Genomic DNA, 24,838 nt, shown 5'->3' with positions numbered 1-24,838 from the left:
CTTCAGGCATGAGGCTTTGAAGCTAGTCATTGGAAAAAACCAGTATACTAGGGGGGTCTGAACAGCTGAGGATGAGTATTAAAACACCTTATGACTCCTCGTTGAAATAAAACCACATCTCTCACTCTGAAAAACAAAACACTGTGGTACACAGATGCAGATACTGTGCTAGAGAAAACCTGTTTACCATGACTCATGCAATTAAACTAAAAATATAATTAACTGTCTGCATGAACATCATCAAATGTAAGAAAAGTATGAGTTTGTACAGGAATAGCATTCAGTCACAGTAGTGGAAATGTCATTGTGCAGTGTGTTTTTGAAATGTTATATAACAAGTACACTAAGAGTTTATGAGTTTTAATGGACTCATCAATCTGTTGTCCTGCTTCAGATAGATACAAAAATAACTATCATGATAATGGTGTCTCACATGTCATTATTAGGCACTGATGTTCTACATGAGATCATCTTTGGGAGAGAGTCAGTCGAGGGTCAAGGACTCTTCACTGTGGAGAGGACCAGCATAACAGCTCAACAACAACAATTAATGGCTGTTAAAACGAAAACTTGGCACTAAAGTTAAACTTAACAAGGTTAGAGAAACATTTCCCCCCTAAAATGATCTTAAAAAATAAAAATAATTTACCATTGATGCCATTTTTATATATTCCTTAATTAGATTTTAAGATTCAGATTTAAAGTGTATTGTGTTTGTTACCAGTGACAGCAAATTAAATTACAAAAATAATCTATCCACATTAAAAATATTTTAAAATAATAATTGAAAAACAAACACTCTCTCTTTACATTTAAATAAAACTACATTCTTAAAAATAAAGGTATTTTATTGGCACTGAAGTTTCAATGAAGAATATTTAACATCCATAGATCCTTTGCTTTGACCAAAAGGTTCTTTAACCTTTAATAAATGTTCTTCGCACCAAAAAGGGTTCTTTAAGAATTGTTTACTTCGGGAACCAAAAATGGTTCTTCTGCATTTCAGCATTGTTGTGAAAACATGTTTTTTGGAACCTTGTTTTTAAGAGTGTATGGAAATGTATTAAAATATTCTGTTCTTATTAAAATTAAATAATTACAAAATTAAGCTGCTCTGAAGTCCAAATTCTGTGATAATATTATATGGGGGTGGTGATGGCGCAGTGGATAAGACACATGCCTTTGGTGTGAGAGACCCGGGTTCTCTCCACTGTGAGACACCAATGTGTCCCTGAGCAAGACACTTAACCCCTAGTTGCTCCAGAGGCATGCGACCTCTGACATATATAGCAATTGTAAGTCGCTTTGGATAAATGAATAAATGTATATGTTTGGTCTGTGTTATGTATTGAAATACTATAATTTTAGTATAAAAGTTTTGCCAAGATTAAGCTAATATCGTTCTTAAACATATAACTTTTTTCTTCCAAGTTAAACAATTAAACAAATTAAATTCCTTTTTAACAATTAACATGAGAAGTTCCCTTTTAAACCACGTGTCGCCCCCTAGAGGTAAAGAATAGACATATAACCAAGCTCAACATTGTCAATTTTGACAGTGCTTAAAGCTCCGTAGAGAAAAATCTGTAGAGAATTAAAGTGTGAAACATCTGTCATGACAGATAAAAACACTTTATTTAGTTGTATTTTACATGAGTGCAGTCTCCTCTTGCATGGTAACGTGTCTCCTCAGTCCAGAGGAGAGAGAGTCAGGTGCAGGCACAAGGTTAATGAAAATACTGGACTGTACACACTGGGCAACACCACGTCAGGTAGCTGGGAAAAGCAGCGAGGCCACTCCAGGTAGAGACGAGTCCTCTTAGTCTAAGGTCTGTGCAACCCCTGTTACTCTTTCAACAGTCATTCACGCAGAAAAACAGTTTATGCTGTCTCGCAAGTCCTGACTTTTTTTAGTTAGTTAGTTCAAGATTGTTTGTTCACAGGTCTCAATAATCTGGAATAAATTAATCAAACAAGTTCTGGTGACGTCGCTGGGTCACCTTCACAGTGAGCGACACCCAGCCTCCACGTCCGGTGGGAAAGATAGAGAGAGCATACTGCTATCTGAGGTGAGAGGTCATCTTACTCGTAGCCGTGACATCATCCATTCTAGACCCTGGCAGAGCCTGTGGACAGGAAAGAGGCATTTAGCTCAGCCAGTTAACAATGATCCTTTTTTCTTTCTTTCTGTAAATTGGACAAAGAAAGACATTTGTGCTTTCTGCCTGTTATTCAGAGAAAAGCTTCTGAACTAATGACCCTGGCCATAAAATGAGTCTTTTCAGCAAACATTAATGACCAACCACACTTTGTTACTGGACCTTTCTGGACCACATTATGGCTTTAAATGTTTTTAAACATTATTTTCTGTGCATCATGGTATCTGTATGCATCCACAAAGCAGTCAGAATGGAGTTAGAAAAAGGTCATTTGAATTTGCTTTGATTCATTTTGTGAAATTTTGCATTGGCCAGGGTTGTCTATGGAAGTTCATTTCCACCATATAAAACAAAAGTCATGCTTTGGTAAATCAAGCATAACACAGAAATCAAAATTATGACATCTAAGTTGAACTTTCTAACTTTTTAGATTTTGGCTATCAATTTTCACTTTTAGCCATAATTTTTTACTTTTAACACCAATTTCAACCTTTTTTATCAATGATGCTTTATCTCATTTGAACTTTTTGTAACAATTTTGACTGCCATAATTATGACTTCTCAATTTCAACATTTTGTCATAATTATGACAAAGTCAAAATGACAAAAAGTATAAGTTACAAGATAAAAATCAATAATTATTTAGGTGCCATGGACGTATAGCGCAGTTGTGCTTTGGGGGTCCCGAGTTAGAGTCCTGGCTAGCAGACCTTCCTGCCCCCTTATCTCTCTCCCACTTCAGTTCCTGTCAATACTTAACGGTCCTATCAAAACAAAGGCCAAAATGCCAAAAATAAATCTTTTTTTAAAGCAATAATTATGACCTAAAAGTATTTTTTTGAGATAAAAAGTAAAAATTATGAGAAAAAAAGTCAATGACAACATTTTTTAAATCGTTATTTAGAGGGTTAGTTCACCCAAAAAGTTGTACTACATTGATTCCGCATTGATTCACTACAGGAGGCCTTTATTCACCCCCCGGAGCAGAGTGAGGCACATGTTAACATGGATGGATGCGCTTTATTTGACTACTTTTAGACTGTTGAACAAAAACCCCCACCTACTGCCATTCTAACACTTGGAAGAGCAAGAATAATTTTTAATATAACTTCGATTGGATTCGTCTGAAAGAAGAAAGTCATATACACCTAGGATGCTTTGAGGGTGAGTAAAAAATTTGACTAATTTTCATTTTTGGGTGAACTAACCCTTTAAATCATTTTATGTCATAATCTCAATTTTTTACGTCATAATTCTGATTTACAAAGTGTGATTATTGTTTCCTTATGTGGTTTTCCATATTTCCATAGTTGTCTGCTTAAAAGGCAACAAAGATGGAAAATTCTGGTTTGTTAATAAAAACAAACATTGACTAGAAACACAAGGACATGTCTGCATTTGTCTGACGGCAATTGTTGTATAAGCAACTTTTAGACATCTAATACTGATTCATCACTTCCATCGATGCTAGTTCCATATTCAGCCAAAATGACTAGAACAGTAGACTTTTACACAATCTGTGACTCATTACATCTTCTCTACTGATGGAAAAAAAATAATAATAATTTTACTGGATCTTTGCATTACATGTTTATCGTGTAGGTTTTTATGGCTTTACCCTTCTCCAGTGAGGGCACAGCAGGCCTGGATGTGCCACTGATGGTCTTTGACAGAGGTAAGCTGAAGACTCTGGGAAATCTCAGCAACAGTCATACAACCCTTCACATCTTGCTTGTTGGCGAAAATCAACAAACCAGCTTTTTTCAGATCCTAATAAAGAGAAAAGAGGAATTGAAATCAAGTAGTGTGATCAAGGAACAGAAGAGAAAACCAGACAGTCTCAGAATAATCCCTTCATCAGATATGTGTGCATGAACACTTATGCAATACCAGTTCTCATAGTGACATACATATACTCGCCTCATGGGCTAACATCCTGTAGAGCTCCTCTTTGGTCACTGAGATTCTCTCTCGGTCTGTGCTATCCACGACCACGATCACAAACTACACAGGAGAAACACATTAATGAAACACGCTCTTTACAATTCAAGATCATTTTACAGTTGTCTCAGTGCGTCTACCTCTGTGTTAGTGTAGTAAGTGTTCCAAGAGGAGCGTAGGGATTCCTGTCCTCCAATGTCCCACATAAGGAAATGTGTATTATTGACCACAATCTCTTCCACATTGCTGCCTATGGTGGGTGAAGTGTGCACCACCTCATTCATAGAGCTGGAGATTACAAAAAAGACATGAGCACAAAAAGAACAACAAATAGGACAACACCACAAATACAAAAACACTACAAAATGAGGCTGTAATTTGCATGATCTAATCACACCATTGCATAAATGTGTGTATATGTTTGGTGTCAGTAATCTTTTGAAAGAAATGAATACTTCTATCCAGCAAGGACACATTAAATTGATCAAAAGTGACAGTATAGTCATTTACAATGTTATAAAATTTCTATTTTAAATAAATGCTGCTCTTTTGAAATTTCTATTCAAGGAAACCTGAAACAATATTATAAATATATTAGAATGATTTCTGAAGGATCATGTTACACTGAAGACTGGAGTAATGGCAGCTGAAAATTCAGCTGTATCATCACAGGTATAAATTATGTCTTAAAATATAAAAAAAACTGTTATTGTTTTTACTGACCCCAAACTTTTCATTTATAACTGTTAAAATCAAGAATGGACTACTAGATTATAACTAGTGCAATAGTACTTACAACTGATAAAGTATGGTGGTCTTTCCTGCATTGTCGAGCCCAACAATAATGACCTTGTGCTCTGGGGGAAAAACAGGAAGACAGTTCAATGTTTTAGTAAACGCTTTAGATCATACAAAGCATTGCAGCCATTCATCTTTGATTTTTGATTGATTTCAAATTAGCTTGAATATTTAATACACAATCATGAGTAAAACCAGTATTTGACTGTCATTGAGCAATGTTTCATCCTATACAGTAACTCAAAGTAGAACGGGTGGTGTCAAAGCCTTCTCATGATAGGAAGGAGCAGATCTAAAGAACTGAATATTGGCCAAACCCAAAGTGTAAAATATGCTGCATGTCTCAAACTTGTTTTAGGCTAGAGACAAAAAGAGCCGGCCCAGCTCCTGCCACAAACAGTTGTGTATGAGATAATACAGTACACTTTAGACATTCAAGTTGCTGTCTGATTTTAAAAAGCTGTGAATTTGCCATAAAATGCATAAAGCATAACAGATTTTAAAAATGTACCATTATTAACCACGTTGCAACCAATTACATCTCAAATTCTAAATGACTTTGGATAGAGTTGTTTGCACCTGCAAAAGTGTCAAAGGCATGACAGACTAGGTGACGTGGTAACACTTTTGAGTGTGTGTAAAGGTGGCTGAATAGTTTCCACAAGAGAAAAAAATGCTTAGTAGCAACAGGACTTTGCATACCGCAGCAATTTATCAAGCATGGCAATGGGCAAAAAGCATATGTAGAGCTAATGCAAATATCTTAATCTAATTTAACAGACTGCCTCATGCAAAATAGCCAGCACTTTTTTTCTGCCCCACTGTCCACAAAACAGGCCCAAGAGAGGAAACAGGTTTTATATAATACACATATCCGTCACCTTTTTGAGTGGGTTTCTTCATAAATGATTGCGAAAACTCATTTGTCTGGAAATAAAACCGATCTCTCACGCAATTACAATTTTAATAAAACCATTAAGGGAAATGAAATCAGCATCTGCAAAACAGGATGTGAGGAAACATTTGAAGACTTGCTGTGAATTCATATCTGCAGAAACTGATGCGAAAACAAATTGACTGATAATCATATTCAGGCATCATTTATAACAAGTTTATTTCAGTATGACGTATCAAACCGCAACTGTCTGAGAACAACTGAATGAGCCAGTTTTCAAATATTCAGAATTCCCATTATAGGTCAGAAATTACAAGACACCCTGAACCTGAAGATGATTGACAGACTAAATGAATTGGATAATAAAGAGAAAGAAACTAAAGAGGAATGACTACCTCTTATCTGAGTCAACACCATAAACAGACTTACAACAGAAGAAAACACTGCGCTCCACGTCACTACTACAGACCTGCATTAGGTATTCAAGGACATTCAGACACACCCATTCAGATGTGTCACAAAATGAGTCACCAGTATGCACACTAGATAGACCACTGTCCTTTTTGGGGACACAGAAACTTGTTTAGTCTGAAAAAGAGAGAGAGAGCTCTCAAAAGATCATTCTGTAGTTAGGACCTCAGTCTTGCTCTTGTTAGACTGGGCCATTAAATTTGAAAATAACAAACAAAAGAGGAAAAGCTCAAATAAAAGCATTCCAAAGAGATGCTTTTACCAAGACACTGTGAAACTGATGACACTAAGAATTTAAGGCAGATATAATCATCATGTAAGCTAAGCATTCACATGCCAAAGAAGGTCCAAATGTTAGGGTGTATTGTAATTTACAAGCTTTAGTACTTCAATGAAATGCTTTGCTTTCTCATTCCTTGTATTCACAAGAACATACAAAATAGCTTAAAACCAATTCCTTTTCTTTGTAGCAGAAAAGATCATGGCTAAATGGGACAAACTTGAGGTGTATCACTTTCAAATATACAACTGTGTTGACATTTAGATTTAAAAAGATGGCTGGAGTCACACGGTTCCGGGTCTCTCTTTCTAGCTGAGCTCAAGCTCGAGGCATGACAAGGTCTCAAAAAAATTAAATAAATAAATAAATAAATAATGATATCTGTAAATTATCCAACTTTACTATAAGCTTTTACTTTCCTTTTTTTTTTTTTGGAAAACTGTGAAATATGACAAAACTATTCTAGTTCCCAAGACTATCACAAGTCATTTGTGCAATTTCAACAAATCATAATCCATGTAACCAGCAAGGCAACTTTAATCTGTGACTTCAGTTACAATATATTAGATGATTTGTAGATGTCCCAAAGAAATGTTTCATTTGCAAGACATTAACACTACATAAACATACAAATGTAATGCACAAAGCTGACAACTAAAACAAAAAGACAAAACTAGCTGGTGGGATTTCATTTGCAGTGTCAAATATCACAACATCTAATCTAAAGACTGAGAAACATTTCAAAGAAACCTTACACTCACATTCTCAAAGTTTGTTCCTGGAAAGTTTCATACTAACCTGAACAAGAATAGACATGAAACAAAGAAAAATCAAAGCGTGCATGAGATGTTTAGAATCTACCCATTCACAGGCTCTGATTATATCATCGTATCACTGTTTATTGCATGAAATGTTTTGAAAAATTTAAGCAGTTGTGTGTGGCAAAGCAGCAGTGTGATGCAAAACATGGACAAAAAAAACACGGATGTGTGTTTTACGCATGGAAAGATTTAGTTTAGAAGTTTGGGCTCAGTGCAATTTTTTTTTTTTTTTAAATAAATAAATAAATAAAATAATTAATACAGCAACGATACTTCAAATTGATCAAAAGTGAATGTAAAGAGATTACAATTAATTTATATTTTACATTAATGCTGTTCTTTTGAACTTTCTATTCAAGAATCCTAAAAAAAAGTAGCACCATTTCCCACAAAAATATTATGCAGCAAAACTGTTTTTAATGTAATAATGAGAAATGATTCTTGAGCAGTAAATAAGCATAAACGTATTAGAATGATTTCTGAATGATCATGTGACACTGAAGTAATGATGATATTTTTGATCAAATAAATGCAGCCTTATTGAGCATAAGAGAGTTATTTCGAAAATTATTTATTAAAAATCCTACTGACCCCAAACTTTTGAACAATAATAAGTCACCTTTAATGAGTTACTAAAGGCTACTTCATCCAAACAAAAAGAAATAAAACAGACTAATGATGGTGCTGCATCTGACTATAGGCATCAGTCTCCAACTCTCACGTTACAAGGCTCCCATATCAAATGATCTGTTCAGCTAACGAGTAAGGTGAGAACTGAAAAGAAACGTTCCATTGGGTTGTGTTACAATTTGCACATGCTCAATGCCCCATACACTGATGTGCAAATCTTTCAAACAAGATTATGCTTTATGGATATCCCACACCATGTATAATAAATGAGAGACCACTGGCTATCACATAAACGTGTGTAACAAGTAATGCTGACACAAAACCCAGTGCTTTGAGGATTACACCACTGTCACAGACACACAGGCTGACCAGCGTTGCAAAATACTCAGCATGCACAATCACAGAGCAAAGAGGCACAAATGATCAGGCTTAAAAAAGCAAAGAGTGCTGCAATGGGTGTTTCACTTTTTGATTCATAGGCTACCTACTGGTGAATAAGCAGGTTAATCTATTCTCAGTGCTGACCACTGAATTTCACATTCACTTTATATTGATATTAACTCAGTTGGTAAGTTTTATGTATTTCCAGATGAAATGCATAAAACCAAACATGTCATTGCATAGGGGAATATAGCAATACACATAAAAAAACGGTAAAATGGCAATAAATATGTTCAACCACATATATTCTTATATAAATTACATAAGCGCGTCACAGAGTTTGACATGTTACACAACAATTATCTATCAGTAAATAAAAAATTAAGATATCAGGGCTCCAACCTCCATAAACAGAGACTGAACCTGAGCTCAGTAACGCTAAGTTACCTGTCAACAGCCAGTCCTGAACCATCTTAGGCAGGTTTATTGAAGTCTTATCGACTGTTTTAATGTAATGACGTACGTTCTCAGAATATTTTTGTATTTACAACATGTTTATAAATATTTTAGTCCTATATAAGCACCAGCATCGCTGTCTTAAAACGAATCTAGAGCAGCAGGTTAGCAGACACTTGCTAGCTAGTAAAAATCCATTTAACGTTAGCCAGTCAATATTGAAACTGAATGTGATCGAATTGTTTATAAATACACTACTTTACCTACCTTGGTGGTTAAAAAGCCTCCATAATTTTGTGAAAATGATTCCCATCGCTGATGTCCGGCCTCGGGCAACACCACCCAGCAGCAGAGACTGAAAATCTATCTGTATCTCCTAGCCAGCTAAGCTAACGATCCGGTTCAGTATAAAATAGTGCTGTCGGTAACAGTTATTCACTCCTTTAATACTCTCCTTTGAATGGTGTCCATGTTTTGTGAGGACGGGATGTCTAAATACTGCAGCATTTCAGTGCTGTCATGTCTGGAGGTAAGGGAAATGAGGGCGTTCATTTGGTTCTGCGGCAGTGAGACGAGCTTCTGTTCGCTGCTTCAAAAGCTGAACTCAAATCAGAGCTACAGCCACGCAGCACTCACCGGAAGTCACTCGCGCGACCTGCCTCTAAATCTATTGCGCAGCCTCTACCTAGACAGCATAGCAGGGCACTTAAAAAGCGCTTGGAATGTTCGGCATGTTTGGGACATAGGAAATGCGGTCTAGCTAGGCGGCTCACTAGGTTTTGAGTTACAACCACACTCTCACTGACATCATAGTGGAGTGATACTAGAGATAGTATTTCTACAAACATGTACAGTATAATAAATATGCGACCAGACGTGTCTAGAAGACAGTTGATTTGTAAAAAGACAAATGCTATGCATAAAAACGAGGAATAAAATAGCAAAACATTTGTCCTAAATCTGTAAATGTTCTTGATAAATGTGACCTTGGACCACAAAACCAGTCATAAGGGTTCCAGTTTTAAAATACATAATCTGAAATTGGAATAAATAAGCTTTCCATTGATGCGTGGTTTGTTAGGATAGGAGAATATTGGCCGAGATACAGCTATTTGAAAATCTGGAATCTGAGGGTGTAAAAAAAATCAAAATATTGAGAAAATCGCCTTTAAAATTGTCCAAATGGAGTTCTTACCTATGCATATTACATATCAAAAATTAAGTTTTGATATATTTATAGTAGGAAATTTACAAAATATCTCAATGATGGAACATGGTCTTTACTTAATATCCTAATGATTTTTGGCATAAAAGAAAAATCAATAATTTTGACCCATACAATGTATTTTTGGCTATTGCTACAAATATACCCGTGCTACTTAAGACTGGTTTTGTGGTCCAGGGTCACAAATAAGTTTGTTATTATAAAAGCAGTTGTGCAACTCATTAGGCCTGCATTTGTAAAATGAATGATGATCCTTATTTAAAAGTCTTTTTTAATTTTTATTTAATTTATTAATTTTATTAGACGATTGTCTATTCTTGTGATTTTGGTTGCTTTGCTGCTGACAGTTCTGAGTAACTTCTATAATTAATTAGTGATTTATCTTGAAGTAAAAATAAGCATTTCTTATATCTCTATCCAGCACCATATATTGGGCCCCGGTCACACAAGGGGGTAGGCCCCTCACAAAACAACACCTCATTAATTATATTATTAATAATAATCAGTATATCATTATGCACCCCCCCCCCCCCCCCCCCATTTCTTGTATAATTGTATCTATATAGGGGTAATTTTGTACACACTAGTTTTTATTATTATTATTATTAAATTGCCCAAATGATTTAACACCTCGAATAGGCTCGAATAATCCATGTTTTTATTTAGATTCTTGTCAAAGCCTGGTCTATAGTCTTTGGCCTGGTTCCAATATCGAAAGATATTTAACAGAGCTCTTCTTCTTCTTTCTTAACGAATCAAAAGCTTAATGATTTTGAGAAATACAACTGAATAAAAAAAAAACTAAGTTGAATTTGAGCAAAACCAGTAGAGGGCGTCTGGATTACCAGCAACATGCAGGAAGAAAGACGATCATTACATCATTATAATGCGACGAACAGAGGAAGGGCAGATGTGAACGTGCATGCTGATGAATACAATTATAACGACAGGCTGTTTGGTTCGCAAGCACGACGACTAATAAACCGTCTCTGTTTACATCCATACACTATCTAAATAGTGTATATTTTTTGGAGCAGCTGGTCACAGTAAAGAGCGACGCACAAGCCAGCACATTTGAAGATGTCTGTAACGGAGATGTTTAGCTACATCCAAGGATTTCTGAGTGCAGATCAAGATATTCGAGAGGTAAACAGCTGCACTGACACGTATAAAAGGTTTCCTGGAAAAAAAAGAAAAGAAAAAGTCCGTTTGGATTGTTATGGACCTCTGCATAAAATATTGTTTATCAGTAATATTCACAGGGCATTTGTGACTTATGAATTAGACACGATAAAGTACAATGGATGTCAAAGTCTAGACAGAAAGTTCTGCTGATCTCTCTTTTTTTATATCCATATATGTGCTCTCACATGACTCTTATGTTTCTGTGCTCTTCCTGTGCAGGACATAAGAAAAGTTGTCCAAGTTCTGGAGCAGACAGCGAGAGAGATCCTCACTCTTCTTCAAAGTGTCCATCAACCAAGTGGTTTCAAAGACAGTGAGTTAAAATACTTGATCTTTTTGTCTACATGATGTTTTTTCTAATACATTTTCTCTCCCTCCTCCAGTTCCCAGCAAGTGTTTGAAGGCTAGAGAGCTGTTCTGCACTGTAAGAAACCACACTGAAGAGTTGAAAACTAAGTTCCCTGTGGAACAGTACTATCGGTTTGTGTAGATGCCTCTTAAACTATTTTTCCCCCTCAGTAATTAAATTGATCATGCTTCTTGTCTTGATAATTATATTAAAGACTGGGACATCCTCATCTTTCCATAGGTATCATGAACACTGGAGATTTGTTCTTCAACGTCTTGCCTTCCTTGCAGCTTTTGTTGTATACCTGGAAAGCGAATCCTTGGTTACACGTGAGGAAGTGGCAAAAATACTTGCCAGTATGTAATGTTCATGTTTATTTATATTGTATATCTTGAATACTTGTGATACTGTTGTAGATTAATTCTGCTTTACACTTACGTAGTTGAAGTCGACAGAGAAAAAGGGTTTCATTTGGATGTGGAAGACTATCTTGCAGGAGTTCTTATTTTCGCCAGTGAGCTGGTAAGTGTTTTTTCCTTTCAAATTTATTCAAACTATCAATCTTATCATCTTTTGTAGTATAAATATACCTGCTACTGTATTTAAACATTTATGTTTACGTTAACTTAACATTAAAGGGATCATGACATGGATTAAGTTAAGTTACAATAAATGTGTTCCTTTAAGTTCTTTTAATAAAATAATTATAAAAAATACACATTTTTAAGGGGCAGGTCCTTTAAGACTTCTTAGTAAGCAGCCACTGTTTTGATTGGCTAAAGTTGTTGCATAGGAAACAGTATCACCGTCCACTCACTATTGCCAGTAAGTTAGTGTCTTTAAAATGAAACCATCCACTTGTTTCTGACACTGGGATCCTTCTGAAGGCTGTACAGAGATGCAAAGAAGAAACTGGATGCATCGAAATGAACATTCTTTACTCTTCCATTTGTCCTGTTGTATTTGAGAACATCAGAAATGGAACAAGTCTCTTTATACTGTGTCCAGTGTAGAAAGCGTCATTTATTATAATTGGGATCTGTTTGCTCTTGACTCAACTTAAAGGGATAGTTCACCCAAAAATGAAAATTAGTCCAAGATTTACTCACCCTCAGGGCATCCTAGGCATGTCTGACATTCCTCTTTCAGACGAACACATTCGGTGTTATATTCCACATTGTCCTGCCTGTTCCAGTCTTTATAATTGCAGTGAATGGTGCCCCTGTTTCTGAATCTGAAAAAAAAGTATCCATCCATCACAAAACTACTCCACACGGCTCTGGGGTGTCGATAAAGGACTTCTGAAGTGAAACTATGCGTTAGTTTAAGAAAAATGTTTCTTGATTCTTAAAACTTATAAACCGAAATGTGCAGCTTCCGGTCGCTCAAGCAGGCGTGTTCATGACAAGGAGGTGGAGCGTATGACGTAGGCGTAGTGAAAGGCGCAACGCAAGATCCGGAAAGAAGACTGTAGTCTCGTGAGAGTAAGCTCCAGGGAGAAGCGTGTAATCTTGCGAGAACCAAGTTTTGTGTACAGCACAGGGAAACCATGTGAACAAATAAATTATATCTGATTTTATTAAAATGGTCCGTCATGACTCTCTCCCCAGATCTTACGTTAGGCTATGAAACTTGCAGGATGTTTTACTGGGACAAAGATGTGTGTATGTGAAAAGATCTAGGCAAATTTGATGTCTTGTCATGATCCCTTTGAGAATGTGAATCAGGTATCAAGGGGTGTTCAGACTGACAGCAGTTTGCAGTGACAATCCGTTTTTTTCATTGGGTTGATGGTTTTTGTTGTAATGAGCTATAGCATACATGGGTTAGGGTGTTGGCGTCACACAACATGATGCATTGATAGTCCACCCTTCATTCATGATATACAGTACATTGTTATATACATAACAGCTTTCACAATATCAGACATTCACTATGTGGTTATAGTGTCCAAAGGAATTCACGTTAAAAATATTACTGCAACATCTACAAATAGAAATGTTTTGGGAAAAAACAATGCTATCAGTTGTATTCATCTTTAACTTCATTTTGTGTTTTCCCTTTTTTGGGCAATGAATTACACTATTACAAGTGTAGGGAGACATAGGGAGCAAGTTTTTAATTAGAATTGTACAAAGTTATCCAAAAGAACTGTTGATTTAATGCAGATTGGGTGTCTAATTATTTTCAGAATCTAAAAAACTTTTTTCGGTTACAGGTAGAATTTAATGACATGTAGCAACCAGAATTAAGGGCCACACATGGTCGTGTTAAAAACAATGTGAGATTTGAGCAGCAGAATGAAAAAAGTATGGTTTTGATGCACTTCTTAAAAATTCAAACTTATTTTAACTTGAGGGTCATGGTTTTAGAATGTCACAAAAGTCGTAATCAGAATGGTCAAACATGTCAGTCTAGGATGTAATTACATAGAAAACGATGGAAAAGAAGCACAGTGAAATGCAAAAATATGTTCTGTGTGAACAGCCCTTACCTGCTGTGTTGGCATATCATTGAGATTGTTACAACGTGCCGCTAGTTTATTAAAGATGTGCAGTATTAACCAAATTTTTCTTTTAAATACCCCGTTTATTGTCAGAATTAGTATATTGCAACAAACTCTTTCCATTAATTGTAGTATATGTGCTGTTGAAGCAAGCATGGCATAATGTTAGTTTTATGCAGCAAAACTGATTGCTTGAAAAAAATATACCTCTTATTTGTTTTCAGATTTTCAAATCATGCATCCCACTAATACTGTTAGGGCATTCATTTATGATATTTTGGGGCATTATTGTGGATTTTGCCTTCTTGATGTGAAATTAACTTTAACAAGAGTGGAAAGAATGCAAATCAAACTAAAAGCAAAATGTACCTGTTGCATTTTTTTCAATTTAGTCCAGGCTGGCAGTAAACAGCGTGACCGCAGGGGACTATGGACGTCCACTTAGGATCTCAAACTTTATCAATGAACTTGACTCTGGCTTTCGGTTGCTCAACTTAAAAAACGACCCTCTTCGCAAGCGCTACGATGGCCTCAAGTATGATGTGAAGAAGATCGAGGAGGTGGTGTACGATCTCTCAATCCGAGGTCTTGCCAAGGAGCAGGAGGCTGGAGGAGATAAGTAGAGGCGGTGTTGGAACACAAGAGGCCGCGGGGCACTACCCAAGCTGGGATTCTCCACGACTGGAAGAGTGGTTAAACCTGTCTGCGAGCAGGTGGTGAGAGGAAGAGGGGAGGGGATGGAGGTTTTGAAGCCCCAGCAGCCTTGGGCGGTGTCTTTTAAGCCACCTGCCCACCATGACCGAGATCAGTTCAGGTTTTAGTGGGGAGATCTTCTCTTTCTCACTTTTGTTGAGAGATGCTTATGTACAGATGCATTTGTTTGCTGTTTTTTTTATTTTTTTTTGATTGGATGCTTTTTACTATTATTGATGTTTTTGTCTCAGCCATCTGTCTTGTACAGTCAAACAAGAAGGAAAAAAACTTTTGGGTGGGAGATACTTAAAAATGCTGTTAAAAACAGAAGTTCTGTGCCTGTTTTATGGCTTTATGTATGGTCGAGACATCAAGACATTTTCTTAATGTTAAACTACATAAATATTACATTTCATACACACCTATGCTTATTGATTTAGTTGGGTTTTGTACCCAAGTGCTTTCCTTGAATGTAACAGTTCAAATGACGTTAATGGTATCTTGCTAATGTGTACATGAAGATAAATTTAAAACTTGTGCCAAAATGTTTAGTTTCATGCCGTAAATACATATTACATCTTTAAGTCATCTAGTGGTTTCCTTCACCACTGGTTTGCTGTTGGTACATATTTATACTTTCATGTATTTCTCCATTAAAAAGACAGTTAATCCAATAATTAACATTTACTCACCCTCATGTCGCTCCAAACCTGTCTGACTGACTTTCTTCTGGGGAACGCAATATTTTTTTTCCATACAAAGTCAAAAGAGTCTAGTGTTGTTTTGGACCCCATTGACTTTAATTATGTGGAGAAAAACCACTGTAAACATCTTCAATATCTCTTCTTTTGTCATACACAGAATAAAGTTATACAGGTTTGGAACTACATGAAGCAGTAAATAATGGCAATGTTAATTTTTGGATTAATACTTGAGATCAAAGTGATTTATTAGTGTATATTTGACATGCACTTCTGCTTTTCGGTTCATATGTTTCTTTCCTTTTGTTCTGGCTCTTGTGTTGTTGCATGTTAAACCTGCAGATAGTGTCGTTTCAGGAAGAGCTTTGGAAAAATAACACTAAAACCTTCCAAACAAATGTTTTCAAAGGACAAACTGACAATGCATTTGTTTTCCTTTGTAAAGGTTTATGGCAACTTTTATGTTCCTCCCTATTTTGTTTGTGGATTCTTAGTGCATTGACTTCTTTTTATTGCTCTTCTTGTTGTGGCTTCTTTGTGGGTGCATGTTTTATCTGTTCTTTCAGGGTTTTTGGGGGGCTTTTACTTAAAATGGTTAAAAAGAAATTCTCTGCAATAATGCTTTGTGTTCTCTGTTTCTCCCCAAAGAGAGTTTTCTTAGCTTTTCTGAGTATTTGTATTTGAAATGCCTTGTTCATGTGGTGGTTAAACTTTCGACTTTCGCTTTTGACTGGGAAAATATTCGCTTGTTCACTAATGTTATGTAATAAAGATTCCCACTGGGGATAATGTTCTCAGAATATATGGAGTCAGTTGAGAGAGATGAATACTCGTAATTTTTAATTGTAATTCACAATATTTTACACACAAAAAAAAAAATTTAAGAATGGAAAAAAGTATTTAACAGCTTGATTGGTCTCAGTCCTGGCAGGTTCAACTCTTTTCATTGTGTTATGTGGAAGCTACAGTATGAGATTTCTAACAGTATCAATGCCATTGGAAAAAACAGTAAATATTCATGTTGAAACCTAAACGCCTAAATCCAGTGATAGTGACCATTTCTATCCATCAGTATTGACTTTAAACATACAGAGAGACCAGAATGACTGTGATTGATTGCTATTGCTGAAGTCAACTGTGGTTCTTTTTTCTCTTAAAGCTAAAACAATCTTTAAAACAAAGTACGGTAAAGCTTTGTAAACTGTAGAACAGCGTCCTCGCTCCAGTTTTAGGACCTTCATATTAAAGTGCATCAAACAAAAACAGTTAACATTTAACGAGTTGTCATAAAGCACAGTCTGTATATCAATGGGAAGCCAGAATATAATAGCAGCTACTGAAAAATTATACATCTTTTTCTCAATTTGACATAAGGCCCGATTCGTGGGTAAAACACTTGAACAAAATAGTACTAAGGACTCATTCAGTATCAAAGAAAGAAAGGCACATATTTTCTCCCCCTCAGAGATCACAAAGAAAACCAGAATTGGGGGGGGGGGCATCCAATTGACATTTTTCTAATTAAAGATCTTATATAGCCACTGATGGTTTCAGCACAACCATTAATGTGGCAATGATAATACTTGATGCTACACCCTCATTAGACTGTGGAGAAAACATACCAAAAAATGTTTGTTACATCACCCATAACAAGAATATGGGTACCTGTGAATAAAAACAGCTCGACTGCTACATAATACAATAACGATTATTGCTGTTTTGTAAACCAGCACAGTGATACAAAAACGAGAACTGCTCCTGAATGGCAGTGGGAATAGATGAGAGAGAAGAGGGAATTACAATGATCCAAAAAAAAGTCCACATAAAGTCCATCCAATCACAAGCATGTTCCCTTATGCTTATCACAAATACCATTTCGCAACTGAGAACATTTATTCTCAGTAGAAAACTGGTTGTACAATCAGTGTTTTACAAGTGCAGCAGAGAGGCGCCGAACAAGGCCCTCATTTTGGTATGCCAAAGGACATAACTTTTTGCTTGACAGTGGATTTTTCCTCTTCCCAAATGTCATTTACTTTATTTCCACTCATACAAAGTGCCCTCTTGCAGTCTATATTACAAATGAGTCAAATCACAGTAAAACCTTGTGATTTAAAAGTCCATTGGTGGAGAAACATCTACTCAGATACGGTTCCCCCACACAAATACTGTTCGCTCAACAAAATATTGATTTTTTTATTATTATTTACATCAGAGTTATGCTGGGAAGGGATGAGGGATGTGTTGCTAAGGGCTCAGTCTCATGACCGGCTCTGGGTTGTGTTAATCATGATATTAGGGAGAGCGTTGCGTCTCTTTCTCCAGGATCCCAAATCACAAGCGTATCTCTTGATCTGACGAAACCACTGCTGAGTGCGAGGTTTGTCGGAGGCACGGAAAACGAAGGCCTCGCGTCGGATGTCCAGCACCTCGAAGGTGTCTTCACAGTCCGTGTCGGCGGACACCACACAGTTTGCCAGACAGATTGGCTCCCGTAGCACAGTGAACTTCCCGCTGCTCTTGTCCTTGATGAGCACCAGTACACCGTCCTGCACCATCTCCGAGGTCTCCAGACTCCCTTCAGTCACCGTGTCTGCGTTGCGCTGGGTGCGTACCATGAGTAAACTCTGAACGTTCTGGAATTTGAGGGATTTGCTTCCCTTCTTAAGCCACTGGCCATCGGCTGGCTGCGCCAATTGGAGTGGTCCCTCCATGATGAAGCGTGTGCTCTCTCGCGTCCATCCCACCGTCTTCATTGACAGCTCTCTCATCTCAATGTTAACGACTTCTCGGTTCTTGCGGCTGTCGCGCCGGAAAGAGCGCAAGGACCATGTGGCTGTTCCCTCCTGTTTGGTTTTCATGTTGATGTGCTCTAGATGGGACTCCACGCGGCTCTTGGCCTCTTTTAAGCGGGAGTAGTCTGGGTGACATTCATTGGTGACCTTGCTGATGCGACTTAGCAGTAATGGGTACTTGGTCACACGCTGAAGCGGTGCCATGAGGAAGGAGCGCAGGTTCATGCGCCTGAGTGCTGTGTTGTCATTCTGGGACACGTCGAGGAATATCCTGAGGGATGTAAAGGAGCAAACTTTCATATACTTTCAATTTGAGTCACATATTGCATACACAACATGCAAGATCTACTTCACTGTCACTTGGCTTACTGGTCACTACGCACTGCAAACGTTAACATTTTGTGATATATTGAACATTGTGGGTATACATTTTTGGTGCTGATTTAAGTATGTCATCAAGTTATAGCTAGTTTATGAAGTTATGGCTTAATAATCATTTCTAATTATTGCAACATAAAAACCTAATAAAAAACTTGATTTTGGCAATAAAAATAGGCTTTAACCACTTTACCAATTACAACACTTAACGAAAAATAATTCTTTGTAAAAAAAAAAAAAAAAAAAAATAGACTTCTTTCTTTCATGTATAAACACACACACACACATCTCAGTGGTGTGCAGAGGTGTTCTGAAATAAGGCAAAGATTTTTATATATTTTTTTAAATCAAATGTAAATTCATGTCCCAGTCACTATTTGAAAAAGAAAGCAATTCTGAGAATATCCGCTGGACGCAAACCACACAGATATGATGTTTTTGTTCAAATCAAAGCGTAGAAAACGTATGTGGTGTGGCTGACACAGAACAGCGTACGCAGTTTGCGTCCAGCGGATATTCTCCAAAATGGCGCTACGCTGACACAGAGGAAACAAATTGAATAAACTCGTTATTTTTATTTTCTTTGCATACAAAAAGTATTCTCCTTGCTTCATAACAGTCAGATTGAACCAGTGATGGTAGATGGACTATTTTGATGTAGTCTTTCATACTTTTCTGGGCCTTGACAGTGTTATTTACTTGGCAGTCAATGGGACAGTCACAAGCCTACCGGTTTTCATCCAAAATATCTTAAATTGTGTTCTGAAGACGAACAAAGCTTTTACGGGTTTGGAACGACATGGGGGTAAGTGATTAATGACAAAATTTTCATTTTGGTGTGGAGTAACCCTTTAATGGTGAAGCTAGTGAAATATTAAGTGCATAGTGCATGTACAATCCTGAAGGATTATATTTGAAAAGACCTACTAACTGATGCTTAACTACCTTTATTTGTAACACTGAATGACAGTGGAAAACCAGTTGAGCAGTTTATATTATATATTATGTGTACCTAAGAAGCTCTTTTTCTTTCTCCAGTGTGTTGAGCATGTTCACAGATGTGGACTGCTGCAGGCAGTAGGTCTGAAACGCTGGAAGCATGTTGACAAACTCCAAGAAGATTTCTCCAATGCACACAGTCTGCAGGTCCTCATCGCCCTGTGGAGAGACAGTCACTGTTTAATTTAGGTTTACCATTACTTTATTTTACATTTCTTATTATCTGTGTTGAAAAGAGTTGTGCTGATTAATATTTTTGTAGAGACAGTTCTAGATTTTAATTTTTTTTCAGGATTACAGAAATGTTTAATGAATAGAAAGTTCAAAAGAACAGGTTTTATTTGAAATAGAAGAAACATTGCATTTATATATGTGCAATAAATATAGACATATTTATGTCTTTTCTGTGACTTTAGATCAATTGAATGCATCCTCACTAAATATATATATACTGTAGTTTAATATACAGTCTAATGCAGCATTTCTCAACCGGTGGGTTACAAGACCGTTCTGAGTGGGTCACGGAGTGTACGGAGTCAAAGAAACAACATCAACAACAAAAAAAAGTTAATTCTAAATGTTTTTCTGATGTGAGACATTTATTTTGAAAGACGTGCATGAAAGCTGTTGACACTTCTGTCATTTTAAGTAAATGAAGATTAAGTAGAGTGCCTGAGAAAAACACGCTGTCCCGATTCAATATCTGCAGTCAGAAGAGATGTTGTCAGTGTCATTATTCTATAGTCATTTTCATAACTTGTTACGAAATAAAAAGTCTCACCCTCGTGTCATTACTTTCTTTTGTGGAACAAAATGTTGTATAGAAAGAAGAATGTTGTATAACAAAGCTGTTTTGGTTACAAATGACTTTCATTGGATGAACAATAAATACTGAGATGTTTCTCAAATCATCTTCTTTTATGTTCCATATGTTTATGTTAGGCTGTTGTAGCCTAAACATTTGTGTAAAAAATTGTTAATTTTTTTTAAAGCTACTATTTAATGTCTACTTGATACTTTTCACATTTAACACAATAATAACTTTAAATTTTTTTTGTGGGAATTTTCAAAGCCAAATTTAGTTTGCGATTAATTAGATTAATTAATCGCCACATCACGTAATTAATTAGATTAATTTTTTTTCAGATGCTATCGACTGACAGCCCTAATATATATACAGTATATATATGTGATTGGACAACAAAACCAGTCTTAAGTCGCTGGCCTGGGGTATATTTGTAGCAATAGCCAAAAATACATTGTATGGGTCTATATTAATGGTATTTTCTTTTATGCCAAAAATCATTAGGATATTAAGAAAAGGTCATGTTCCATGAAGATATTTAGCAAATTTCCTACTGTAAATATATCAAAACTAAATGTTTGATTAGTAATATGCATTGCTAAGAACTTAATTTGGACAACTTTAAAAGCGATTTTCTCAATATTTAGATTTTTTTGCACCCTCAGATTCCAGAATTTCAAATAGTTGTATCTCGGCCAAATATTGTCCTATTTATTAAAGCTTATTTATTCAGCTTTCAGATGATGTCTAAATCTCAATTTCGGAAAATTGACCCTTATGACTGGTTTTGTGGTCCAGGGTCACACACACACACACACACACATATATACCCACTTTTTTAGGATATATATATATATATATATATATATATATATATATATATATATATCCTAAAAAAGTGGGTGCCATGGGAAAATGTGGGCCCCATGCCCAAACCAGTTGAGAACCACAGGTCTAATGATTTCCTAAAATTCCCCAGAATTTTTGTAATCAGTAGATTCTGGAACTGACACTTATGTTAATGTTGAAATGGCCACTGGCCTGGAAAAATGTCACTCCATCACTAGCAGTCCTTACCTGATCAAAAGCCTGATCAATGCTGTCTTGCAGGTGCTCTGTGAACCTGTCATTGACATCAATGAGCTCTTGAACGTTGCTGAAGACCACGGCCAGCTGCTCTGCTGTGAGCAGCCCTGCACTCTGCATGGGGCAGTAAAACTCTTCCTTGATGATGCGCAGGTCCTCTCCATAACTCGACTCAGTGTTGAGAAACTCTAGGATGGCCTCTTTGCGCTCTGTGCGTAGCTTGGAGCAGCGTTCACACATGCCTTCCTCACGGGCCCCCTCTTTGTGTCCACAGTCGGGACAGGGCTGCTGAGCATCCCAGGCCCTGAGGGACGGCAAGGGTCTCCTCCAGCCCCGAGATAATCCAGGGCCGATGCCACTGTCTACACGTTCTACCTCGGCTCCGGCACTGTGGCGGGTGCGACGAGGCTCTTCTTCATCTTCACGCTCATCGCTCAAGCCTACCACACCACTGTCTGCGCTCAGGCTGCTGATGGTACTCCAGCGGTGCTGTGCTGAACGGTTCACACCCAGGCCCCTGCTCCTCTCCTCACCTCTGGGCTCCGAGCGGCCCCTGGCTGTGCCTGGCACTGATGACAAAGAACAAACAAACCTCTGAAGATCAGCTCTCAGAATTTCATAACAATAGTTACATTTATTGCATACAGATAATCAAAAAAGTCTAATCAAATTGTAAAAAACCTTAAAATGTTAGTTTTAAAATCACTTGCATTGGAACAGTAAAACAAAAAGAGACCAGAAAAATCTGCAAAAATTCACTTAAATATTTTAATATTTAAGACAATGCATTTGACGTGTTTTGAACTTTAAAACATTCCCATGAATTTACCATGGCAGTGGTAAATTTACACGGAGTATAAAAAAATACGGCAAGATATACAACATTATAGTTACATTACAGTTTAAAATGCAATTTTATTTAATATATTTTAAAATGTAATTTATTCCTGTGATGATAAAGCTGAATTTTTAGCAGCCCTTACTCCAGTCTTCAGTGTCCCATGATCCTTCAGAAATCATTCTAATATGCTGTTTTGCTGCTCAAACATGTCTTATTATTATCAATGTTGAAAACATTTGTGCTTCTTAGTACAGTATTTATTGGTATTTTAGTTCATTTAATGTATCCTTGCAGAATAAAAATATTAATTTCTTTCATAACAAAAAAACCTTAATGACCCCAAACCTTTGAATGGTAGTGTAAATAGCAACAAATAGCCTCTTGTTTTCACTAAGTGGTAAAATAAAAGAGAAATGGTAAATATAAACCACCAAATTATTATCTATAATCATAAATCTTCTATAATAAATTATCCAGTTTGAAATAGAATAACATAACTGCTAATAATAATAAGGACTGTGCTCTGCCATAATCTACCACTATTTATTTTAAGTTAGTGCTACATGATTAGCTAAATCCCAGAAACAATTAAATATTTCAATGTTTGGTAATAACAATACATTTAAAAACAACAAATAATGGAAAATAACCAATTTGGTGCTGATACAATATACTGTGCACCCCTAATTTGATACTAGATATGTATTTGGCTTTACATCTAAAAACTGCTAAGGTGCAGAAAGATAAAAGCAGTCCTCAGGGTAGAGGTCATGCATGTGACGGGCCTACAGTAAAAGCCACCTAAGGCCAGGGTTTAGTAAAAGCAGAGTCTCATAATAACAACTAATGTGATACCCTTGGGTTACAGACAAACCTAAAAATTGTTTTAAATGCAGCATTGTCAGTACAAATCTAGGACACGAGTTAAGTTTACTTACAGCAAGAACTGTGAGCAAAGCTTAGTGCAGCTGAAAGAGTCTTACCGGTGTCCCTGTCTCTGCGGTGAATGTGCAAACGTGCCGCGGCGGCGATCTTCATCTCCAGCTGCTTACGCTTGGTGGCATCGGCAGGCATGGGGTCGCTGTAGTGGGGCCGCAGGCGGCACTCACGCTGGGCCCTCACTGACTCAGCCAGCTCATAGGCCGCGTCCGAGCTGGAGCGTCTGCAGCCCGCCCCAGAAACCTGCTAATAGGATGGAGATCTGACAATCAACAGTGCACATGGCAGAGCACTGGTCTGAAATATGTGTGTGTGTGTGAATAAGGGGAGAGTTTAACAGTGTAAAACCTCAATGAAGGCAGATTTGATCCCTAAGCACATGTGAGAATTAATGGAACCACTAACTGTTTCAGACATCGATCAGAGTCACTGCATTACCGTACATCCAGAGAGTGTAACTTTACCAAAGCTTTGATATTATGGTGGTGAGTGGAAAATTCTTTGCTGTGGCTTTTCATGCCCATTTACTGTTTATTAAAAAGTCTAGTGACAGACTCCAAAGACATAAAATTAATCTCTTTTCTAGTCTATAATTCTAGTTCTATAATTCGGAAACCCAGTTTCCTTTTAAAACTGGCCTGCCGGATGGTTTAAAGTCCCTATTATTGGGAGGGTTCATACAAAATTGGAAATTCTGTCATGATTCACTCAACCCCATGTTGCTCCCAAACCTGTACGACTTACTTTTTCTGTGGAACATAAAATATGACATTTTGAGAAAAGTCTCTGTTTTTTGTCCATGAAATGGTATAGTTAATGGTAAACAAAATAGTTTTGTTACCAACATTCCTCTAAATATCTTTCTTGTTATGCAGAACAAAGTCAGTCCGAATTTTCCTAAGGAAGGGCTTTCCTAACCCTTCCTAATCTTATTGTAAATAACATACCTACAGATGCTATTTGAAATTAAAAAAAGGGTCCCACTTTATATTAAGTGGCATTAACTCCTATGTACTTGCATTTAAATTAATCATTTGGTACAATGCACGTATTGTGTACATATATTGTACTTATATTTAAAAAAAATACCTGCATGTAATTAAATAAGTAATTAATTTCTGTAATTACATTTATAATTACACTGTTGGCCCACCCTTAAACCTACCCATACCACCAAACCTGTCCCTAATCTTACCCATATCCCACCTCAATAGCAGCAGAAGTGTTTTGCAATACAATATGAGCCCAATAAGTACATTGTAGTTATGTTTTGATATAAGTACATAGTAGTTAAGGCCTTTAATATAAAGTATAACCACAAATTTGTCTTTGAAATTTCATCAAAATAAATAATAATAAATAAAAAAACTTGGAACAACTATGAACTACAGAGAGAAACTATGAAAAGAAATAACTACACTTCTCACACAACTGTCCTTTTTGGCTAAAATCACCAAGATCATCTATTTGTACGATCCCTGCAAACACCTGTAATATTTTTTTG

General features: G+C 36.7%; 3 protein-coding genes across 4 annotated transcripts in view; 1 reads left to right on the top strand and 2 right to left on the bottom strand.

Annotated features, from left to right (window-relative positions):
• Positions 1-1,613: 1,613 nt before the first annotated feature.
• LOC306877038 (ADP-ribosylation factor-like protein 5A) lies at positions 1,614-9,466 on the bottom strand. Its single transcript, XM_079428559.1, has 6 exons — positions 9,100-9,466; positions 4,897-4,957; positions 4,241-4,388; positions 4,080-4,163; positions 3,778-3,929; positions 1,614-2,126 (listed from the first exon to the last, which is right to left on the bottom strand). The coding sequence occupies exons 1-6, from the start codon at positions 9,143-9,145 to the stop codon at positions 2,078-2,080; spliced, it is 540 nt and encodes a 179-aa protein (XP_079284685.1). The 5' UTR covers positions 9,146-9,466; the 3' UTR covers positions 1,614-2,077.
• Positions 9,467-10,929: 1,463 nt separating this feature from the next.
• On the top strand, positions 10,930-16,314 carry LOC306876640 (translin-like). The gene is made up of 6 exons (XM_079427970.1): positions 10,930-11,203; positions 11,462-11,555; positions 11,626-11,722; positions 11,832-11,947; positions 12,034-12,113; positions 14,490-16,314. Exons 1-6 carry the CDS (start codon positions 11,138-11,140, stop codon positions 14,718-14,720), a joined length of 684 nt encoding a protein of 227 aa, XP_079284096.1. The 5' UTR covers positions 10,930-11,137; the 3' UTR covers positions 14,721-16,314.
• LOC306876639 (uncharacterized protein) overlaps positions 16,307-24,838 on the bottom strand; it is a 55,643-nt gene continuing 47,111 nt past the window's right edge. Inside the window, exons 5-8 of one of the 2 annotated variants that reach the window (XM_079427968.1) lie at positions 23,379-23,577; positions 21,546-22,123; positions 19,677-19,822; positions 16,307-18,557 (exon numbers count right to left, since the gene is read on the bottom strand). In XM_079427968.1, coding sequence (XP_079284094.1) covers positions 17,753-18,557; positions 19,677-19,822; positions 21,546-22,123; positions 23,379-23,577 — 1,728 coding nt within the window. In that variant the 3' untranslated portion in view covers positions 16,307-17,752. The remainder of the gene's footprint in view (positions 18,558-19,676; positions 19,823-21,545; positions 22,124-23,378; positions 23,578-24,838) is intronic. The other variant, XM_079427969.1, reaches the window with a different exon arrangement.

Source organism: Barbus barbus, assembly GCF_936440315.1.
Source record: "Barbus barbus genome assembly, chromosome: 11".
NCBI lineage: Eukaryota > Metazoa > Chordata > Actinopteri > Cypriniformes > Cyprinidae > Barbus > Barbus barbus.
The sequence above is the reverse complement of the archived record's forward strand: the minus strand, read 5'-3'. Positions and strand labels throughout refer to the sequence as shown.

Bases quoted from the DNA above. Each gene is read 5' to 3' on its own strand.
- LOC306877038 (XM_079428559.1), bottom strand. From the start codon at position 9,145: ATGGGAATCATTTTCACAAAATTATGGAGGCTTTTTAACCACCAAG. The intron at 3,930-4,079 runs GCGAGTATATGT...TCTCTTTATTAG, and splicing joins ACAGGATGTTAGCCCATGAG to GATCTGAAAAAAGCTGGTTT. The intron at 2,127-3,777 runs GTAAAGCCATAA...TCCTGTCCACAG, and splicing joins TGTGCCCTCACTGGAGAAGG to GCTCTGCCAGGGTCTAGAAT.
- LOC306876640 (XM_079427970.1), top strand. From the start codon at position 11,138: ATGTCTGTAACGGAGATGTTTAGCTACATCCAAGGATTTCTGAGTGCA. The intron at 11,556-11,625 runs GTGAGTTAAAAT...TCCCTCCTCCAG, and splicing joins ACCAAGTGGTTTCAAAGACA to TTCCCAGCAAGTGTTTGAAG. The intron at 11,723-11,831 runs GTTTGTGTAGAT...ATCTTTCCATAG, and splicing joins CCTGTGGAACAGTACTATCG to GTATCATGAACACTGGAGAT.